We start from the raw sequence: 21428 nt of genomic DNA on the forward strand, positions 1-21428 counted from the left end.
GGTCGGAGCTCGACACCTCAGCGAGCCTGAAAGTCCAATATTATGGAGGGCCAAGATGTTAGAGATCTGCCCCAATGAAGAAATCGAGCTCCAGTAATGCTCGGCCTCAAAAAATTCTCTCTTCGAGGTGGGAATGGAGGTTGGCTGTGAGGTAGAAGGGGGATTTGAGGGCTCTTCCATCAGTAAAATTGGAGATCACCGGGCCTAAAGGCGACTATCACTTTAAACGTGGTATCGAGGGGGATTGGTTTAAGCTCAGGGTCTGGATCTAGGTAGATGGCGACCCTGAGTCTCTTCCTTTCTCCTTCTTCGACCTCGTCGATCTGACGTCGAAAGTGGGCTCGGGTGTCTTCTTGCTCACACCGTAGTTCGTGCTCCCGAATCAAGTGCTGATTCCGAGTAAAAGGTGACTCCGGGCTCGGAGTTACCGGTGAGTAGGGAACCGAGAGTTTTGACCCCCATCACTTTTCCAAATTCTGCAACATCTAGCAAGAGAGAAAAAGGGTGAGGGCCAGACGAACAAGAATAATAGCAAAAATCAAAATAGTCTGAGCTCGAATGCTCGAGACTATGGAATGATCTCAATCATAAGAAGTGAGATTAGGCTTGGAGCGTGTATTCCACGTAAAGGCAAAAATTGGATTTATTTTTTTAGAATCCCTGATTTTCAAGGAAAAGAAGTTGGCGGTTACCCAAAAAGTGAAATTTTTGGGAAACGTGCAATTTGAAATCCCTAATCTTGTACCAGTTTCTTGGTCTACACAATACGATAGTTTGAAATCAAGATAACCCATTGAAATGCAAAAATTTGGGTTTGAAAAAGCCTAACAGAAGAGCCTAAAAACTACAAGGCATTGATCGAAGTAGCCTAGCATAAAACTGGTAAAACGTACCTAAATGCTACTTCAACAATAAACATGCATGGAAAGACAAAATATATACACGCACATGTGAGACTAAAAATAAATACTTACACAATGAAGATGCTGGAAACAAAGAAATGGACGACTGGAGAAGTGGCTGCAAGAATGATCTCACTGAGTCGAAAAGGCCAAGCATGTTTTGTCTTTTGGGTTTAGAGAACATGCAAAAAGAAAAGGAAAAAGAAAAGAAGGTTATTGGCTCTGGCTTTTTCTTTTTCTGAAACTTGAAGTAAGAATGAATATGAAGGGGATGACTATTATGTATATATATATGTCCTAAGAGAAGGTCAAAGGTCGAGCTAATCTAGGCCTTTGGTTGGATTTGGTATCCGATCCAACGGTCAGGTGCAAATGTCACAATGGCAGCAAAAGCTAAAAACTGAAAGGACGTGGTGTCGTGAAAACACACTCACGTATTCTGATCTTCCAATATCCACCTGACGCGTGTCCACACTTGAGTACAGAGGATGGCACAGTTTCCCAAAAGGGTAGTACAAAAGTTTCCTACTGATGAGATTCGAACTAATACTTTTGAGGGGGCAAAATGTTATACCAAGATTTCAAGATAAGGAGTCTTGATCCTGAAAGCTGGGCTCGATGGGTGTAAGCTCGAAGTATGCATGGTCGTCATTTGATCCTTCAGTCAGACCACTCTGCTGTAATTGCCGACCTCAAAAGCTCGAAGATGTGTAACCTCGAATATGTTTTGAGCTCGCACGGCATGACATTTAAACATATTTTTTGCCAATTGCCTTCAGGCGGATAGATTGAACTCGAGAAGTACAAGCTCGGATGTAGTAGCTTTGTTGGCATCCACATTCCCCGAGCATAGTACAAAGTTGGAGTGGCAAGCTCGTGAATGACTCTTGGTCTCGACAGAGTCAATGCTAATGGGCGATCTCGAAAATTGGATAATACATGTGAAATATCCCATTACGTGTGAACGTGTTTATTATTACTTAATCCCCTAATTTAAGAGATATCATTTAATCTGTTATCCGTTCCCGATTTTCATGGGACGTTTCCATGTATATAGGAGATATTGCATTTAATATCATTATTTCAATTGATATACAGAATATCTTCCCGAAATATGTGGGAATGAACTCTGTAACCTTCCCTATAAATAGAGAAGGAATCACCACTTGTAAAGGATCGAATTCTGATTTTTGATTTCTTGGGAGAAAGCTCTGGGTGATTCATCTTTGAAGAATTTCCAGAAAACTCCAAGTCTTAATAACATAGACTCGTGGACTAGGCAGAATTAACTGTTGAACCACGTAAAAACCTTCTTATCTTCCTCTTTAAATTCATTCGTTCCATTTTCCATTTGCTTAATTGCTCTACTGTTTAAGTTGACGAAAAACGGCGTCAAAAGATTGGTGCTTTCATTGAGAGAATTAAGCAGTAGTTGTGTGAGTCTAGTAAAAAATCCTCCCTGAATCAACAATGGCAGCGAATGATCCCAACGTTCCAGAGGAGGAAATTTTAGATGAAGCTAACTACCCCCGATGCCCTGGAAAACAGCCTATGGTGAATTCGGACCCTGATGAGAGGAGTGGGTCATCCGACTCTCGGGGACAACCAGCCCCCAGGGACGATGAGGACGTGTATTATAATCCAGAACGATATGTCCCAATAGTGGAGCTCAAAAATCGTCAACTGTGAAAGCAGTTGGCAGAAGTCAAGAAACGTAATGAGGAGCTGGCCAGACTGGCTGCCGAGGCCCAGGCGGCTCAGGCCCCGCCTCCGCTAGAGGCCCAAGCTCTGCCTCCACGAGACATTCATGTTCCACCATGCAGGCCTCGTGGGCGATCGTGCAAAAATGTTGCCACCCGGAGAATAGAGCAAACTCCACCACCAGCAAAACAGCCTGCTCCATCAAGGCCCCAGAGAAGTATCCGGGCTGGAGCTCCTGCCAACTCAACTGCGGAGGCACCGACCAAGATAGGGAATAACTGAGCCCCGACGGAGGCTCGGACCCAAAATCCTGGTAACATATAGAATGTTCCTTCGAGCAAACTCGAGACCTTCTAGGCCTCGTAATGGATGGCAGCCACCATCACCCATAAGGCACCAACCATCGCCGATAAGGTATCCCTCACCAACTCGGAAAAACACGCAATCGACTCGGGGTGATAGGGAAAGGTGAGCTGGGCAAACACATGGGAATGGAGAGACTGCTAAGGGGCATAGAGGTACCCAACCCTTGGGAAGCCAAATGTCTTGGTTTCATACTATTGAGACGAGGCAACCAGCAAGGAACCCATCTCGAAACAACCGCGCGACGAGCCATGTCAGTGAAGGCTCGGGAAACACTAGATCGGTCAGTATTTATGACCAGGGATGCAGAAATACTGGGAATAAAAATAAAAATAAAAATCTACAAAGTACAATAGTAGATAGACAAACAAACAATTTCCTTACGCTCTCTTCAACTTTTCCATCATTCTCAATAGCGCATCCATATTTTTCAAGTGCTCATCAACTTTTGTTTGTTCCTCTTCGATAGTTTCTTCATTTTCTCAAATAATGCTTCGCGATTGTTGGATCCAAAACTCACTCCAAGACTATCGATCAAATGTGTAGCAAGCAACACAATCTCTTTAACTTCTTTCTCTCCTAAGTCATCATAATATTGAGTAAATGGACACATTCTTAAAATGATAAAATGATTTCAAACTCTACCTAAAAAAAAAAAGTTTACGTTTGCCTACAAATGATAACAGTGTATATAAGATAAAATGATTTTATAAATAGTGTTAAAAACCACATAATTTCGAAATTATGACATTTAAAATATCTAATTTTTTTTTAAAAAAAAACAAAAACTAAATTCCATTTTGACCAATACCTGAATTTTTTTGGTTAAATTAATAAATAAGATGGGTAATAGTTACGGAAAATATAGCAATTAATGGACTATTCCATATCCCTAAATCATGCTCAAATTTCTAATTAGTTACACTTCTCAAAACATAACATGAACATATTTCAATTCTCTAAAATAACACAATAATTTTGTTATTTGTTAGGTTGATTATGCATAATTATTCCCTAAATTCTAAATGGTTAAGTTGTTATTAACTAGTTTATTTACTATGCATTGATTTTTAATTTAAATTTAAAACACAATTTTGAAATATATTTAATTTTTTTTATAGATAAAAAAGTTTGGTTGAGTTAGTTTGTGTAAAAAATATATATAGTTTATTAAATTTCTCTTAAAAAATGTGAGCAATTAATTTAGAAAATGCCACCTAATTACATTAAATGCATGTTTTCATAAATCCATTTCAATACCCTAATATCATGCTGTATATATGATTGGTTGAGTTATTAATCATTTCTCATAAAAAAAACGTGTACAATAAGATCATGCCAACTAATTTTATTAAATGCATGTCTCTATAAATCCATTCCAATTCCCTAACATCATGCTCAAAATTCTTATTGGTTGATATATTAATCATTAAATTTGAAATTAACATATACAAAATTATTTTTATTTAATAAATATGATATTAATGTCTACAAAAACCATTTGAAACTTTCAATAAACAATAACGCTGATTGTGAAAATGATAAAATTTAAAGTGTGTTTTAATATTGTTAATATATAATTAATTCAGAAAATAAACTATTCAAATTCTCCCAATTATTGATCATCTTCTAATTTCTCAAAATTGATAAATAATAATACAAATTTCTTTCTTTTACACAACTTGATTGAGAATAACAAACTTAGGGCACAGATCATTATCCCTAGTACTATATTCCTCTGCTTGAAATGAACTCTCGAACATCTTTCAATAATTTTGCTCTATTCTTGTTGAAATTTGAGCATGCAATCCACGAAGCTATGTGACACCTTTCTTTATTAGAGTCAAACTACAATAGTGAAAAAAAAATACTCAAGTATAGTATGATAAGAACAAAATTAAAAAAAAAAAAACTTAGTATGAAATCTACTTACCACAAAAGACCGCGAGTCTAGCTTACAACTATTAATCATAAATAATATGACAAAGATTCCACAATCGTACAAATTTTGTTGTCTAGGGACATTTGTACCACGAACTATACCAAAACTAGCAAAGTTGAAACTACCAGGTTTCCTTTTGATCTGATTCTCCAAGAACAAATCTAGATTGTGTAGCTGCATTTGCACTCTAACATCAGAATTTATAAATTTAAAATTTATAAAAAAAAATAATATATTCATCCAATAAAAACTTACAATATCAACAATCTTAGATGACTGTAATATAGGATTCTTTTCATCAGCAAGTGTGTCCCAAACTTCTACTTTTTTTTTCTTTCATTATCACTCGTGCAAGAATGAAGTGTCTTACAAGCAACATAGGAATATAAATCTACAAGTATAATTGTTGTTAGAAATTACATAATAAATAGATGCTTAAAATTATATTCAACATAAATCATTAGAATTATATTTCATTGCAATGTTCGAGGGAGCCCATAAATCTTTCGTAGTAAAGCATTTTCCTCCAAATTTGATGTAGTGGTAAATTGGAGTAGGAGTCGAGTAGTAAGTATTTCTATTGCAATAATTTTAAAAAAAAAATTAACTTCACAAACATGGAATATGTTTTGACAAAAAAGAACAACAACAAAAAACTCACCATATTTCGAGCAGGAAGATACCAATTCTTACGCTCTTTACCCATCTTCAACCTCTCATCCTCGATCAAGAATGAAGAAACCATAGTAACAATCTACATTTACCAAAAAAAAATTATAATAGTCATGCTAAAATTATTAATATATACAAATGAATTACCTCAATCTCCAACTCTGTTTTAGGTCCAAGATAACGGAAGTCGGACCGTCGAAGAAAACTAAACTCACTTTCAACTATAATTTCCCTATGATAGATACAATAATATACATTAAAATATATTGAAAAACTGACAAAAAATATATACATTAAGATAGAAAAATTTACAATTGATCATAGTTTGAGAAAATATATTCTAACACTTCCCTATCTTTCGGTCTTAAAGTATTACCGAGTTTAAAATGTTCAAAGAACATAACATCATCTTGGCTAATAACATGTCTTTTTAGAAATAGTGATGGTGAGGTTTTTTCGCTAATGGATTCACATGTCAATTTTTTTTCTTCTCGTATCTACATGAAATTTTATCCTTGGCTTGTAAATCCAGTTTAATAGAATGTAGTTCATCTCTCAACTCTTTCAACTCATGTTCAATTACTGTCCTCCATTCCATTTCTGATTCCATCATGAATTTCTATACAAAAAAATTGATGAAGATTATCACTCTGTAAGAAATATTTTTGAAAAATAATACTATGTTCGAAAAATTTACATGATGAAAATTTCAAAACTTTAAAATTCCTCACATTTTTAGTTTATTGAAGAAAAATGAACTACAAAATAATTTGTAATAATAATGTTTTAAAAAAAAATTAAAAATTGGAAATTTTTAAAACCCTATAACCTTCAATGTAAATGTATAACCCTAATAGTTGATATCTAAGAAGTTTGAATAATTTCGAATTTTACAATGGGAGAAAAAAATGATAATTTGTTTGTAAAAATAAAGAAATCACAAAAATGATTGAAAATCTTGCAAGAAACACTATGAAAAATCTAGAGCTTTTTCATCAAACATTTTTTTTAAAAAATTGTTCTTGTGAGATTTTACTAAACAAGTTTTTCAAGAGAAATAAATATTTTTTTGAATTTCAAATCCTACATGACAAATAAAACTAGGTTGGAATTTTTAAAAAAAAAAATAATAAAGATCTAGTAGTGAATTTCGAAATATGAAATTGGAGAAATAGATGATAAATTGTTTGTAAAAATAAAGAAAGCACAAAAATGATTGAAAATCTTGCAAGAAATACTATGCAAAATATAGAGCTTTTTCATCAAACATTTTTTTTTTAAAAATTGTTCTTGTGAGATTTTACTAAACAAGTTTTTCAAGAGAAATAAAATTTAATCATTTTTTGGAATTTCAAATCCAAAATGACAAATAAAACTAAGTTGGAATATTTTTTTAAAAAAAAAAATATCTAGTAGTGAATTTTGAAATATGAAATTGGGGAAATAGATGATAAATTGTTTGTAAAAATAAAGAAAGCACAAAAATGATTGAAAATCTTGCAAGAAACATTATGAAAAATCTAGAGCTTTTTCATCAAACATTTTTTTTAAAAATTGTTCTTGTGAGATTTTACTAAACAAGTTTTCAAGAGAAATAAGATTTAGTCATTTTTTTTAATTTCAAATCCTACATGACAAATAAAACTAAGTTGAATTTTTAAAAAAAAAAAAAAAGCTCTATTAGTGAATTTCGAAATATGAAATTTGAGAAATAGATGATAATTTGTTTGTAAAAATAAGGAAAGCACAAAAACGATTGAAAATCTTACAAGGAACGCTATGAAAAATCTAGAGCTTTTTCATCAAACACTTTCAAAAAAATAATTTTTATTGGTTTTCACTAAACAAGTTTTTCAAGAGAAATAAGATTGACTCATCTATGTAAATTTCAAATCCCACATAACAAAAAAAAAGTTTGAATTTTTTTGAAAAAAATAGAAAGTCTTCTAGTGATTTTTGAAAATGACTTAGAAATCTTACTTGAAAACACTTTCAAAAATTGGAGCTTCTTCAATAAACAAGTTTTTTAAGATGAGTAAATTTTGTATAAAAATATATATAATATATATAAATTTCGAAATATGCATCATTAATTAGCCAACTAATTGTAGTTGGGAAGATATGAGTTATTAATGCATAAGGAATGAATCTAGAAAGAACATGGAATGAACAAGGAATGAAAGGAATGGAGAATGAATGAAGAAGGAATGGAGATATGGAATCTTGGAATGAATCTTAAATAATGATTTTTTAATTAAATTAAAAAGTGACCGCCATGTCAGCAGGTAGCCCATTACTAAGTTTGAAAAAGTCAAAGATAACATTAATTAATATCTTTAAATATGGACCATTGGATCTTAATCTAATGGCTAATAATTGACAACCCATCCATGGGGAAAAAAGTCAATCACCATTAAAAGTGAACCCGTATTAATATATATATATATACTGTTATACCCATTTCTAACTCGGTGACGTGGTAGAAATGTGTTGACTAGATTTCTCAAAGTAGTAAAGTTTCCAATGTAGAGGACACTCAATATGAAGCATGCGCAAAAGACATTACTGCAAATGATAGACATATCCCAATGGATTTTGCCGATTTAGGCAAAACGTTGTCACATCAACTCCGTCTACCCCTTCTACTATAAATACTAGAAGGCACAACCATAAATAAGTTAGAGAACATACTCACGAGAGAGATCTACTTGTACTCAAGAGCATTTACTCTTTGTAATCAATCCCCCAATAATCTTAAAAAATTCATTTGACTTAAGCTCATTTGATCTTAGTGGTAAAGGAAAAATTCAGCAATAATATTCACTAAGTGGATGTAAGTCTTTACTGGACCTTGAAATAATTTTAAAAAGTTATTTAAATAATTTTTTAATCATAGACTAACCATGTTTTGTCACTACTTTTTCATAATTAATGTTACCTTTCATCACATTCTATCTCTTCGCTTTCTCACCTCACTTTCTTTCTCATCACTTTCTCACTTCACTTTCTCTCTCATCATTTTCTCTCTTTACTTTCTTTTTCATCATTCTCCCACTTCACTTTCTTTTGCATCATGCTTTATCTCTTCTAACTTACTTTTTGTGCACTCTCTTACTCCTTACTTTCTTTCCCCCACTTAATCTTTTCTAGTTTTCTTCTCTTTTCTCCATTTTTCTCTCATGTCTCTTTATTTCTCAACTTTCTTACTCTTATTACATTTCTCATATTATTTAATACCTTACTCAAAATTTCAAAATTATTTTGTAAATGCTATTCTTATTTTCCTTTTTCAATTTTACTTTTAAATTTCGAAATAAAAGTTACGAAACGTATTTCTATTTTTTTTATTATTTTCAAAAACAAAAGACACAAACATAGTTACCAAACACATTTTTATTTTCCAATATTAAAAAAAGGTAACGCTTGAAAAATACTTTTGATTTTGTATTAAAAAAACAAAAAAGTAAGATTTTTGTAAAATCCTAAATTGGCAAATTAATGGAAATATCTTTTTTATTTAAAAGCTTATTTAAATTCATTTTTATTGTGATTTTCACGTTAAATATCTTGGATTATTTGGTGGGATTTGCAAATATCCCATATTTATATTTATATTCACAATATGTTTAAAAAAGGAATGTTTATCTTGGTTTTATGAGGAAAATATTAGTGCCTTAGATGAATTCATTTCTGGATTTTCCTGTGTTAATTTTCGTACTCTACAAGGATGGTTGACTGCACGAAATAAAATATTGGAGAGGTAATTTCTTATTTTATATATTTAAAAAATTATGATCTGACTCAGGTTTAAGTTGTCCTCGCGGTTTACGTGAGTGCCAAAACAGAGTCAATTAATTGGCAAATCTTCATCAATAAAAAATATCATCAAATATTCTTACTTTTATTATGGATTCTTCATCAGCCCTTCTGAACACAAAATGGTCTCTATAAATAGACTACTAGGGCTTTGAGAAAAAGTGAACTCTTTGGTGTAATGTTTTGAGTGAATTGTAATATTTGTGAGAGTTTCTTGTCTTTATACAAGATCACCTTGTTCATGTGATCTTGTAATAAACTGAGTGTTTAGTTTTTTTGGTGTGTCTATACCACACTCATGTTTGGGTATAGATTGTATTTTAAGCACAACTCTTAAGGTCTTTGGGAGGAGACCTCTTCAAGCCTTGCTTCGGGAGGAAGCAAGCACTTTTTGATCATTGAAGGGAGTTCAAGTTGTTAGGCATTTCAACCAATTATCTTTATTGGAAAGTTAGAATGAGAGCATTCATCATGTCTCAAGAAGCTAAGGCCTCGAGATCAATCTTAACTGGTTGGACTCCTCCCGCAGAAAGTGATGATATCACTAAGGTAAAATCTGAACTAGAATGGACAGATGCTGAAGATAAATTGTCCAGTTACAATAATAAAGTCTTGCATGCTATTTTTAATGGTGTTGGTGAGGGTCACATTAAATTAATCTATTCATGTGTTTCCGCCAAAGAGGCTTGGTGAATTCTTCAAACTCAGTTTGAAGGAACTACTTATGTCAAGCGCTCTAGGCTTGTTATGCTTACAACAAAATTTGAAAATGAATGAAAATGAAACCCTCATCGAATTTTATGCAAAATTGTGCGATATTGCTAACGAATATTTTGTTCTTGGTGAAAAACTAGAAGAAAGTGTGTTAGTTCGAAAAATCATTATAGTTATTCCTGACAGGTTTCAGACTAAACTCACTGCAATTGAGGAAGCAAAATATTTGAACAAAATAAAGGTAGAAGAATTAATGGGTTCACTTCGAACCTTTGAGATAAACCAACAAATCTGATAGAAAGGTAAAATAGAATAAATCAAGGAAAAATCTATTGCCATGAAATCTTCTAAGGAGAATAAGGAAAGTTCGGATAGTGAGGATGATGAGATGGCCTTATTAATGAATAATTTCCAAAAATACATGAAAAATTTGGGAAACAAAAAGGCCATGCTCAAAATTGGGAAATAAAAAGGCCATTTTATAAACCCTTTGAATCTAACAAGAAGGGTATTCAGTGCAAGGAATGTGAAGGGTATGGACACATTCAATTCAAGTGTTCCAATACCTTAAAGAAAAAGAAATCCACTGCAACTACTTGGAGTGATCAAGGCTCTGAACAGTGTGATGAGGAAGACAACAATGTTTCCTTAACGTCTGTTCACAACGGTATGGTTTTCTCTTCACTTGATACCAAGAACACGGTATGTTTTAATAATTTTGTTCAAAATAGTGAAAATTCTAACATCAACTCTGATGAATCTGACTTAGATGAGGTGTCATTGAGAGAATCTTACAAAAAAAATGCATGGTCAATAGCTGAAAGTTTGCTCTGAGAATTTACTAATGGCTAATAATAACAAGAAATCTTTCGAAAAAATTATAGAGCTTGAGTTGATTATGGCTTCCAAAGATGTTAAAATTAATATTTTGAGCAAAGAAATTGATCATATGAGAAAAGGTGTCAAATTGCTTAATCCAAAATTTGGAGTTTTGGATGATGTTCTTCTGCAGGAAAAAGAGTTGGTGATTTCAGGGGATTAGGATCTAAAGGATCTGATCCTGTAGAAAAACAATTGTTGTAAAATTTGTGAACTGTCCTTCTGTCATTACAACTAACCATTTTGCAAGAACAAGTGGTTCTTCGGAGGAAGCAAAGTTGGCATCTATTACAACAGAACTACAACTGAGCAAAATTTCTTTGAAGTAAAAAGCTCGACAATTTGTACTAGTTTGTCATTTCTGTGGTATGAAAGGCCATACCAAGCCAAAGTGTTTTCATTATTGGATTTGTTAAAAAAAGAATTATATTAAACACTTTGGTAACATGAATCAATTCTTGACCAAAAATAATCCAAAATAAAAAAAAATATGGGTCCAGAAAAATCATTCTGTTTGTTTCGTGCTTTTACTTGTCATAAATTGCATGCTTCTAGTTCATGGTACTTTGATAGTGGCTGCTCTAGGCATATGACAGGTAATGCCAGCATACTCACCAATTTCACATCCTTGAAATGTGGTGTAGTAACTTTTGGAGATGGGATGACGGGGAACATTCTAGAAAAAGGTACCCTAAACGTTGATGGGTTACCAAAAGTGAAAAAAGTTCTCCTTGTTGATGGGATGAAAGCTAACTTGATTTACATAGGCCAAATTTATGACCAAAGATTTGTAGTTAATTTTTCACACGATGAGTGTAATGTTGTAAATCAAAATGGTGACATTATTCTAAAAGGTTCTGGTTGTTTAGATAATTGTTATCCACTCATGCAAAAATTCACATGTCATGCATCATCACCTAGTGTTAATAACACAAATTTGTGGCATGAAAAACTTGGTCACATAAATTTAAAATTTTGGAAAAGCATTGTCGATAAATTTCTCATACGTGGAATACTTAAACTGGATAAAGAATCTGCTGGTAAGTGTGAATCATGTCAATTGGCAAAACAATTGAAAAGTTCCCACAAATCTTTATGTGATATTAATACTTAGAAAGTGTTGGAATTGTTTCATATGGATCTCATGGCTCTAATAGTGGTAGAAAATATTAATGGTAAAAGATACATTTTTGTATGTGTGGATGATTTTTCTAGATTTACATGGGTTGACTTTATAAGAGAAAAATCATAAAAATTTGAGTCTTTTAAAACTCTATGTACGAGACTTACAGTTGAAAAAGACTGTAACATTGGGAAAATTATAAGAACTCGAAGTGATCATGGTAAGGAGTTTAAAAATTCTGTGTATGATGAATATTGTAAATATTTTGGAATTTTGCATGAATTTTCTGCTCCCAAAACCCCAGAACAAAATGGAGTAGTGGAATAGAAAAACCGTAATTTGCAGAAAATGGTTAAAGTTATGCTAAACAACAAAATACTCTCAAATAAATTTTTGGCTGAGGCAATTACCACTGCCTGTTAAACAATTAATCGTATTTTCCTGCAACCATGTACAAATAAAACTCCTTATGAGATCTGGAAAGGTAAAATACCCAATGTTAATTATTTCCATGTTTTTGGATGCCTTTCCTATGTTCTTAGAGATCGTGAAAATCTTGGCAAGTTTGATGCCAAAAGCGATCTAGGGGTTTTTCTTGGTTACTTGAATAATAGTAAGGCTTATCGTGTTTATAACATGAGAACCCAATATGTTATGGAATCTGCTGACGTGGTTGTTGATGATCTGAAGGATTTCTCTAAGTATTCTTGTGAGGAAGAAATTGATAGATTCCTTGATGCTCAACATCAAACAGAAAAGACAAATTCAACGGAAGGCCATTGTGTGGCTACAACATCCGAAAATGTTCTGACAGAAACGGAATCTGTTGCAACAACTTCTAGACAATCAGAGAAGGAGACACCAATCATTATCTCTGACTCAGTTCAAAGAGAACCTTCGACCTGAGTCAAGAAGAATCACCCCTCTGGACTTATTTTGGGGAATCTTGAAGAAAGCATGGTCACGATAAGAAGGTATATGTTAATTTTAGTCAATTTTTTGCTTCACTTCTACGTTTGAGCCAAGAACGTGAAGGAAGCTTTGAATGATGAATCATGGATTAGTGTTATGCAAGAGGAGCTAGAGCAATTAACAAGAAATGAGGTATGGATTATTGTCCCTAGACCAAGTCATGCAAATGTTATTGGTACCAAATGGATCTTTAAAAACAAAACTGATGAATTTGGCACCATATTAAGGAATAAAGCTAGGCTTGTTGCACAGGGGTACACTCAAATTGAATGTATTGATTTTGATGAGACCTTTGCTCTTGTTGCAATACTTGAATCCATAAGATTGTTGTTAGCGATTTCTTGTATCATTGGTTTTAAATTGTACCAAATGGATGTTAAATCTACTTTTTTTAAATGGGGTTTTGAATGAAGGGGCCTATGTTGAGCAACCTAAAGGATTCAAGGATCCTCACCTTCCTAATCATTTCTTTAAGTTGTAAAATGCCTTGTATGGGTTGAAACATGCTCCTCGAGCTTGGTATGAAAGATTGACCCAATTTTTGGTCTCAAGAAGGTACAAGAGAGGGGGAGTAGAGAAAACTATTTTCATCAAAAAGGTTGAAAATGATTATGATTGCTCAAATATATGTCGATGACATAGTCTTTGGGTCAATTAATGATTCTCAAGTGTAGAAATTTGTGAAACAAATGCAGGAAGAGTTCCGAGATGAGCATGGTGGGAGAGCTTAATTATTTCTTTGGGCTACAAGTTAAGAAGTCCAATGATGGAATCTTCATTTTGTTAGAAAAACAATCAGAGTGAACAACGAAATTGGTGTGGTGGGCCAGTGTTATAAACACAAAAAAAATCCATCTCTCATATAAACAATTTATATGTTCAAGAAAACACTCAGACAGAAACATTAATAGGCAATATCACTAGTCATGCAATATTTATATATATATATAAATATACACATACCTATATATATATCATATGCACATATACACAAATATTCAAGAACAAAAATATTTACCTCTTGAAGCCTATCAAGTGTCATTGAGCGTTTTGTATATATATATCGATATTCATATCCAACACTTTGAGTACTCCAACCACGATCTTGCGGAGTGTTCTCTACACCTCAAGATATGTGTCGGCACATAGAGAAAATGGGTTTATAATTTAGAAATCACAAGTACATCTCAACACATGAGAACTTGGATTATGGCTTGAGAAATGTTAGAATAAAAGAAGAAGATGACAATTTCTTGTGTGACAAATTTTGAAACTATTTCTGAATTCTCATTCTCTTGTTTTCTTCTTGTTATTCTATAATATATATATATAAATATATATATAGAGAGAGAGATTGTGTATTACCTTATTATTCCTAAGAATAATAGTAATATAATAATAATAATATCATAATGATGATAGGAATTGATTTAGGTAAATATCTAACTTACCATTTGAAAATATCTATTTTCAAATTATTAATTAATTAAATAAGTAAAATAAAAATAACACAGATACATTATATGCACTGTCTTGCACGCATGGCACAGTCCCTGGACTGTGCCATGGGTGTAGCAGTATTCCATTTTCAGGGATATTGTATTTTTCTTTTATTTATTTATTTAATTAAAATCAATCCTTCCACAAAATATGGTATTGTGTTTTTAAGGAAAAGATCACAACCATATTTCAAAATTTAAATTTTAAATTCAAAATTCAAATTGATGATCATCATTATCATCATCTTTTAAAATTCAATCCATCAAAAATTATTTTGACTTACCAATTTTATTTTCTCCTTTGTAGGGGTCATATCCTCAACGCCCTATCCAATAGGCTCTATGACCTCTACACCGAGACCAAATCGTCCAAGGAGATATGGGATGCACTTGAGAAAAAGTTCAAGGCGGAAGAGGAAGGTACCAAAAAGTTTTTGATATCTCAATACTTCGATTTCAAATTTTTTGGTGACAAACCTATTCTTCCTCAAATTCATGAATTGCAAATAATTGTTAACAAACTGAAAGTTTTAAAGATCGAGCTTCCCGAGGCCCAATCAAGAGATAGTACATTTTGGAAAGAAGTCATCATTGATGAGATGGATTCCATTCTTTCCAATAACACTTGGGAATTGGTAGACCTCCCACCAGGGTCTAAGCCAATTGGGTGTAAGTGGGTATTTAGGAGAAAATACCGCACTGTCGGTACTATCCAAAACTTTAAAGCTAGAATAGTAGCTGAAGGGTTTAGGCAAAAGGAGGGTATCGATTATTTCGATACTTATGCGCATGTTGCAAGAACAACTTCTATAAGAATTTTGTTCGCTTTAGCTTCTATACACAACTTGTATGTTCATCAAATGGATGTAAAAATTGCATTCCTTAATGGTGACCTCAATGAGGAGGTCTATATGGAACAACCCAAAGGGTTTGTCCTACCAAAATATGAACATAAAGTTTGTAGACTTGTAAAATTTTTATATGGATTGAAACAAGCTCCTGAGCAATGGCATGAGAAATTTGATCAAGGCATCATGTCTAATGGGTTTAGACATAACAATGGAGACAAGTGTTTGTATTCCAAAACTTGTAAGGGATATGTGATCATTGTTTGCTTATATGTGGATGACATGCTTATTCTAAGTAATAGCATGAAAGGGATAGAAGAAACGAAGAGGTTTCTATCATCAACCTTCAAAATGAAAGATCTTGGAGAAGTTGACACCATACTTGGTATCAAAGTAAAGAAACATAGTGGGGGTTTTGCATTAGGGCAAGCCCACTATGTTGAGAAAGTATTGAACAAATTTAACCATCTCAAGGTTAAAGATGCCAGTACTTCATTCGATCATAGTGTAAAACTAGAGAAGAATGAAGGAAGAGCAGTGGCTCAATTGGAGTACGCTAGTGCTATAGGGAGTCTAATGTACGCTGCCCAATGTACTAGACCTGATATAGCATTTGTGCTAAGTAAACTTAGCAGGTTTACAAGTAATCCAAGTGTGGATCACTGGAAGGCAATTGGAAGAGTCCTAGGTTATCTCAAGAAAACCAAAGGACTAAGCCTTCACTACTCCAAATTTCCTTCAATTTTAGAAGGATATACAGATGCAAGTTGGATATCCAATCTTGGGGACAACAAGTCCACAACTGGTTGGGTATTTACACTTGGTGGAGGTGCAATTTCATGGGCTTCCAAGAAACAAACCTGTATATCTCATTCCACTATGGAAGCAGAGTTCATTGCTCTAGCTACTACCAGCAAAGAGGTTGAATGGTTAAGGGATCAGTTGGTAGAGATTCCCCTAATCAAAGAGAATGTATCTACTATATCGATACATTGTGATAGCCAAGCGACATTGGCTAGAGCATACAACGGAGTGTAAAATGGGAAGTCTAGACATATTAGTCTAAGACATGGATATGTAAGAGAATTGATTCAAAGAGGAGTCATCTCAATATCCTATGTGACAACAAGTAAAAATCTAGCGGATCCTTTCACTAAGCCACTAATGAGGGATTTAGTGGCTGCATCATCTCGAGGGATGGGACTTAAACTCCCTAAAGAGATTCACGATTGATGGTAACCTATCTTAACACTAGTTATTCAACTAGTGTTAGGTTCAATAGGTAACAACAAGTCAATCGAGTGAATATTAGTTGTACTCAAAACAAGTCCCATCTGAGATATTGAGTACTTGTGTGTTACCAAGTGGAGGGTTAAAACTGAAAGGTTTTTTAATAGAATTCAGTCTTGTAAAGACAAGTATTTTTTGTAACAAAATACTGTAAGAATTCTACCTATATGGACCTAGGGGTGGTGCCGCCTCTCATGAGAATTGGGAGTATTCTCAAGAATGTCCATGAATGGAAAGTGCACATGGACATTAACGGTGCAAAGCAAGATATAGAGGTCTCAACTGAATTGATTAAACAACTTTGACTGAGTAAAAATGTTATCCTAACAGCTGTTGGAAGGTTCTAGAGCTTCTAGATCTTTCTTTTATTTAAACTATTCATCAAAAATAATTAAATCCTTAATAAAAATGATTATGACAAGTGTCACATTCTTAATAATTCTATCTAAACCTTAGGTTATAATAAATAATATTTCTAGGACCAGCAATATTATTCAAACCTTATGTTATAATTAATATTTCTAAACTATAGGTTACACTTATAAAATCCATAACTGTTGCTATGAGTTTCCAACTAAGTCCCGGCTTGAACCAAAATCCACGGAAACTAACATATTACAAACTACTACTAGCTACTATTAGTACTATATAGCTAAAGTAAAATTCTGAGACACTACAAAATAAATCATATTTACCTTTCTTATTCTTCATAAATTCAGTGATCATTTCACACTTGGCCGATAGGATTTCATTCTCATAAAACCAGTTATCATATATGTGTCCCATACGTAGCATGGACGGCCTCCCATATATCATATGCAGATTTAAGGTTTTGTAGAGTATTTTTGGTCTCTATATTCACTAATTGGAGTAAATAATACCCAGCCATATGATTTATTCTTAACCACTTGTCGTACTCAAACTGATCAATCACTGAAGCATCTATTGGTGGTTCGTCGATTGGTGGTGTTTTAACAACCTCCATCAAATTCTCCCTTAACAATAATGTATCCATATCATGTCTCCAAAATACTATATTTTCATCATTAAGTTCAACCACTACATTGCAGTTATTTTGAGACATTTTAACTGAAATAAAATAAAAAATAATAATATTATCATTTGAGAAAATATCAATGTTTTGGAAAGTAAACATCATGCATGAATGCAACAATTAAAACACATAAATTAACATTTACTTTTCCACAATAAAACTACCCAACAAATAAAGTGCTGCCTTAGGGTCGGTCAAATAAATTCAGATAGCTTACAAGACAATCTTATCTTTATAATTTGAAACTTAAAATAACTCTTTATTTTCTCTTTTATATATAAAGTACCGCTGGTTTGGTCAAGATGTAATTATCAATCACAAAAGCTTAATTACATATTTGTAAGTGTAACCCATTCTTTTGGAATTCATGACTTAACTTAGAGAGTGTCACCGTAGGGTCAATCAAGCCTAAAATACATCACTTCCTCCTATCTTCGTAAGAAGCCAACCTTGGTATTGATATGTCTAGAAACCTTGCTTAGGGGAATGGAAACAAAGCCGCCTCAAGGCCCTATTCATATGTCACAGTGTTCTACTAATAATGGAGACCATAGGTCACATTGATATGTTCACCTTCTCACACTTACTATTTTAGATTAAATGTGTTTTATAAAACTAATCAATTAATTCCAAATTAATTACTAGTTTGTTAATAACCCTATGAATGAAATTAATTACAAAAATCATAATTATAAAGAGTTTGTTTCTATAATTAATGCAATCTAAATAATTACACAGTACATTCATCTAACTTTACTAAAACGATTTTTACCTAAAGTTGGTTATCTTAAAGGCCTATAGAAACTATTGTCTTTATTACGGTGTGATTTACCAAGTTTTAAATAATTTAATACTTAGTAGTTTACGTGCAATTGATTTCACCAAAAACAATTCATATAAACAAATAGGACAATCCTAGATAATCATGTTTTTAAAAGATGCATGATTACTGAGAAACTGTGTGGGGTTTCATGAATTGCATATTGTAATAACCCAAAATTGCTAATAAGGCTTAAGGGCCTTGATTAGCGTGTCAGGAGGGCATAATTGTTATATGTGTGATTAAATGATTAAATGCATGATTATATGATTATATGACTATGTGACATGCATGTTTGTGAGTATTAGATATGCATGTGGGCCCTTTATAGCTTATAATGGTATATTTGTAATTTTTGCCCATTGAGGGCATAAATGTGATTATATGTGATAAATTGTTGAGACCACATTATTATGTGGATATATTCTCAACGTATAGCTCGAGACGGTCCTAGTGAGCGGATTTGTGAAATAGTCACAGCGGGGACTAATACCCAGCTCGGGAGGGGCCTAGGGGTATTTTTTTGGGGAATTTAGAGAATATCTTGGGAATTATTAGATACTGAATAAATAATTGATAACTAAATGGGATGATGGGATTAATTTGTTAATGGTAGGAACACTCGATGAATTAGCGGGAATTGGGAGCGAAATGACTATACTGCCCTTTAAGTACTCTTGGAAGATTAGTAAGTTTAGGAGGGTAACAAGATTTTTTGCTTAGAAACTAAGGGATATACTTAGAAACTTAGGAAGTAGAGGTATTTAGAAACTGAAGGAAGTTTCAGCTCTCTCACTCATCACTCTCTCACGATTTCTCTCTTTCATTCTCCCTTGTGAAACCTAGTGGAGCTTGAAGATTTAGGAGATGTCAAGCTGGGTGTTCTGCTGAGTTATAGCTAAGAAACTTGGGGAACCAAACTTTGGAATCGAGGGCTTGAAGCTAAGGGAAAAACTGAAGGAAATTTTGGGGATCAAGCTGGGAATACTCAGAAAAATTGTGAAGGAATTTGGTGGCCACTTAAGGTAAGAATTCTGGTTAGAATCTCTTAATTATGCTGGAACTATGTTTAGGATTAAGCTTGCTTAAGGTTTGGTTTTGTTAGTTGGTTCTGAGTTGAATTTGGGTGCTAGTGAGAATGTGAATTGCTACTGAATTGGGGTATTGATTCTAGTATAATTATTAGGAATTTTATGTTTAAAGTATGTGATTTAATCTTGAACTCGTGGTTGGGTTCGGTTCTCATTGGGAGGCTTATTGGATTTGAGTTCTGAGGGAAATTGGTTGGAAAAGGTTGGAGAGAACCCAGAATTTCTGGGTTCAAAGAGGGCGCACCGTCACCCAGCTCTAGGGTGTCGCGATGCGTGTGCCCAGAAGGGCCTAGGTTGGCCTCTAACTTGGGGGCGCGCCGCGACCCTAAAGGGCAAGTCGCGGCCCGCCTCCCCTTTAGCTTGGGTACTTGCTCTTTGACTTGGGGGCAAGTCGCGACCCACAAAGCCAAGTTGTGACTCGCTTGGGATTTTAGCCTTAGAATTATTCCTAGAATTGGTAAGGCTCGGGGGTTTGAACCTAGGCGCTCAGGACAATTTCTACTACCCGGTTTAGTAGAAATTAAGGTCCCGGAGGCTAGTTTCTGTCTCCTAAGTATTTATTTGGATTGAAAGTTAACAATAACCCATTGGACATTGTGACTAGGTTTATCGCCAAGGCTCGAGACTAAGGATCGTTCTTGGAACCATTCCATTTTCTCCGTTTGGAATTAAAGGTAAGAAAACTGCACCCTTGGTGGCTGTGTTGGGACTGAGATTCTCTGTATTTGAATACATATGTTGTATGATTGTGATAATGGCATGTGAGCATGAAATAAATGGCCTAAGAGAGTCTGGGCTAATAATTTGCGCACAGGACGCGGATCGGCCACTGTGAGTCGGGGTCAGCTAGATAAACACTGGACTTGACCTAAGCGAGCCGGAGTCGATGGATTAAACAGAGGGTACGGCCTAAGGGCGTCGACCATGAGTATTGCATGTTGATTGAGATGAATTGTTGAATTTAAATGTTTAGTGTTGTCAGCTTGATGCTATGTCCTTGAGAGAAAAATAAGAGAGAAATTGGAGAGGAAGAGTCGGTTTTAGGCAGAGCTTCTAAGGTATTCTCTTGTTTTGTCTTATCTAACTTAAGTCACTTAAGTTAATCCCAAGGCTCGGGGTACCAAAAACGTCGCCAAGGGAAAAATGGTAAATTTCCCCAATATTCCCTCCTAAACTCTCTAACTTCAAATATATCTCCAATTATTTATTTTCATAATCCGATAACCCAATTAAATGTCTATTACCCAAAATACCCCTTGACTCGCCCCGAGTCGGGTATCAGGTCCCGTTGTGACTTTCCCCCTAACTTGCTCCCTAGGATCGCCTCGTGCCTAATAATCCAAATAAACCCACATAATAATGTGGTTTCTCACATATATCACATATATGCACGCAAATACACATTTATGCCAGCAACGGGCCAAATTACCAAAGTCACCCTTCTAATAAGAATCGGGCCCACATGCATATTTAATACCCCTAAATATGCGCATTTAATCATATTATCACATAATTCACATATTCACAATTAATATAGCAATTAAACACATAATTCCATATATTGCCATCCCGGCCCCCTAATCAAGGCCCTAAGCCTTATTAGGTAATTTTGGGATGTTACAATCCGTTTGTTGATGATGATGGTAATGGTCCCAAGGGGGTCATTCCTACCATACTAACAAATACAGAAGATAAGAAGTAGAGGGGCAAAACAACTTGTAGTGATGTATTCAAAGTAAGAA

General features: G+C 34.0%; 1 protein-coding gene across 1 annotated transcript; it reads left to right on the forward strand.

The window, feature by feature from the left end:
- Positions 1-11479: 11479 nt before the first annotated feature.
- LOC133806836 (uncharacterized) lies at positions 11480-13018 on the forward strand. The gene is made up of 3 exons (XM_062244923.1): positions 11480-12029; positions 12282-12354; positions 12655-13018. Exons 1-3 carry the CDS (start codon positions 11480-11482, stop codon positions 13016-13018), a joined length of 987 nt encoding a protein of 328 aa, XP_062100907.1.
- Positions 13019-21428: the final 8410 nt, after the last annotated feature.

This window comes from Humulus lupulus, chromosome X (assembly GCF_963169125.1).
Source record: "Humulus lupulus chromosome X, drHumLupu1.1, whole genome shotgun sequence".
Lineage (NCBI taxonomy): Eukaryota > Viridiplantae > Streptophyta > Magnoliopsida > Rosales > Cannabaceae > Humulus > Humulus lupulus.

Excerpts from the sequence above, each read along its gene's own strand:
- LOC133806836 (XM_062244923.1), top strand. The coding sequence starts at position 11,480 with ATGGGTCCAGAAAAATCATTCTGTTTGTTTCGTGCTTTTACTTGTCAT. Across the intron at positions 12,030-12,281 it reads ACTGGATAAAGAATCTGCTG|TTGAAAAAGACTGTAACATT; the intron begins GTAAGTGTGAAT and ends CGAGACTTACAG. Across the intron at positions 12,355-12,654 it reads AAGGAGTTTAAAAATTCTGT|AGATCGTGAAAATCTTGGCA; the intron begins GTATGATGAATA and ends CTATGTTCTTAG.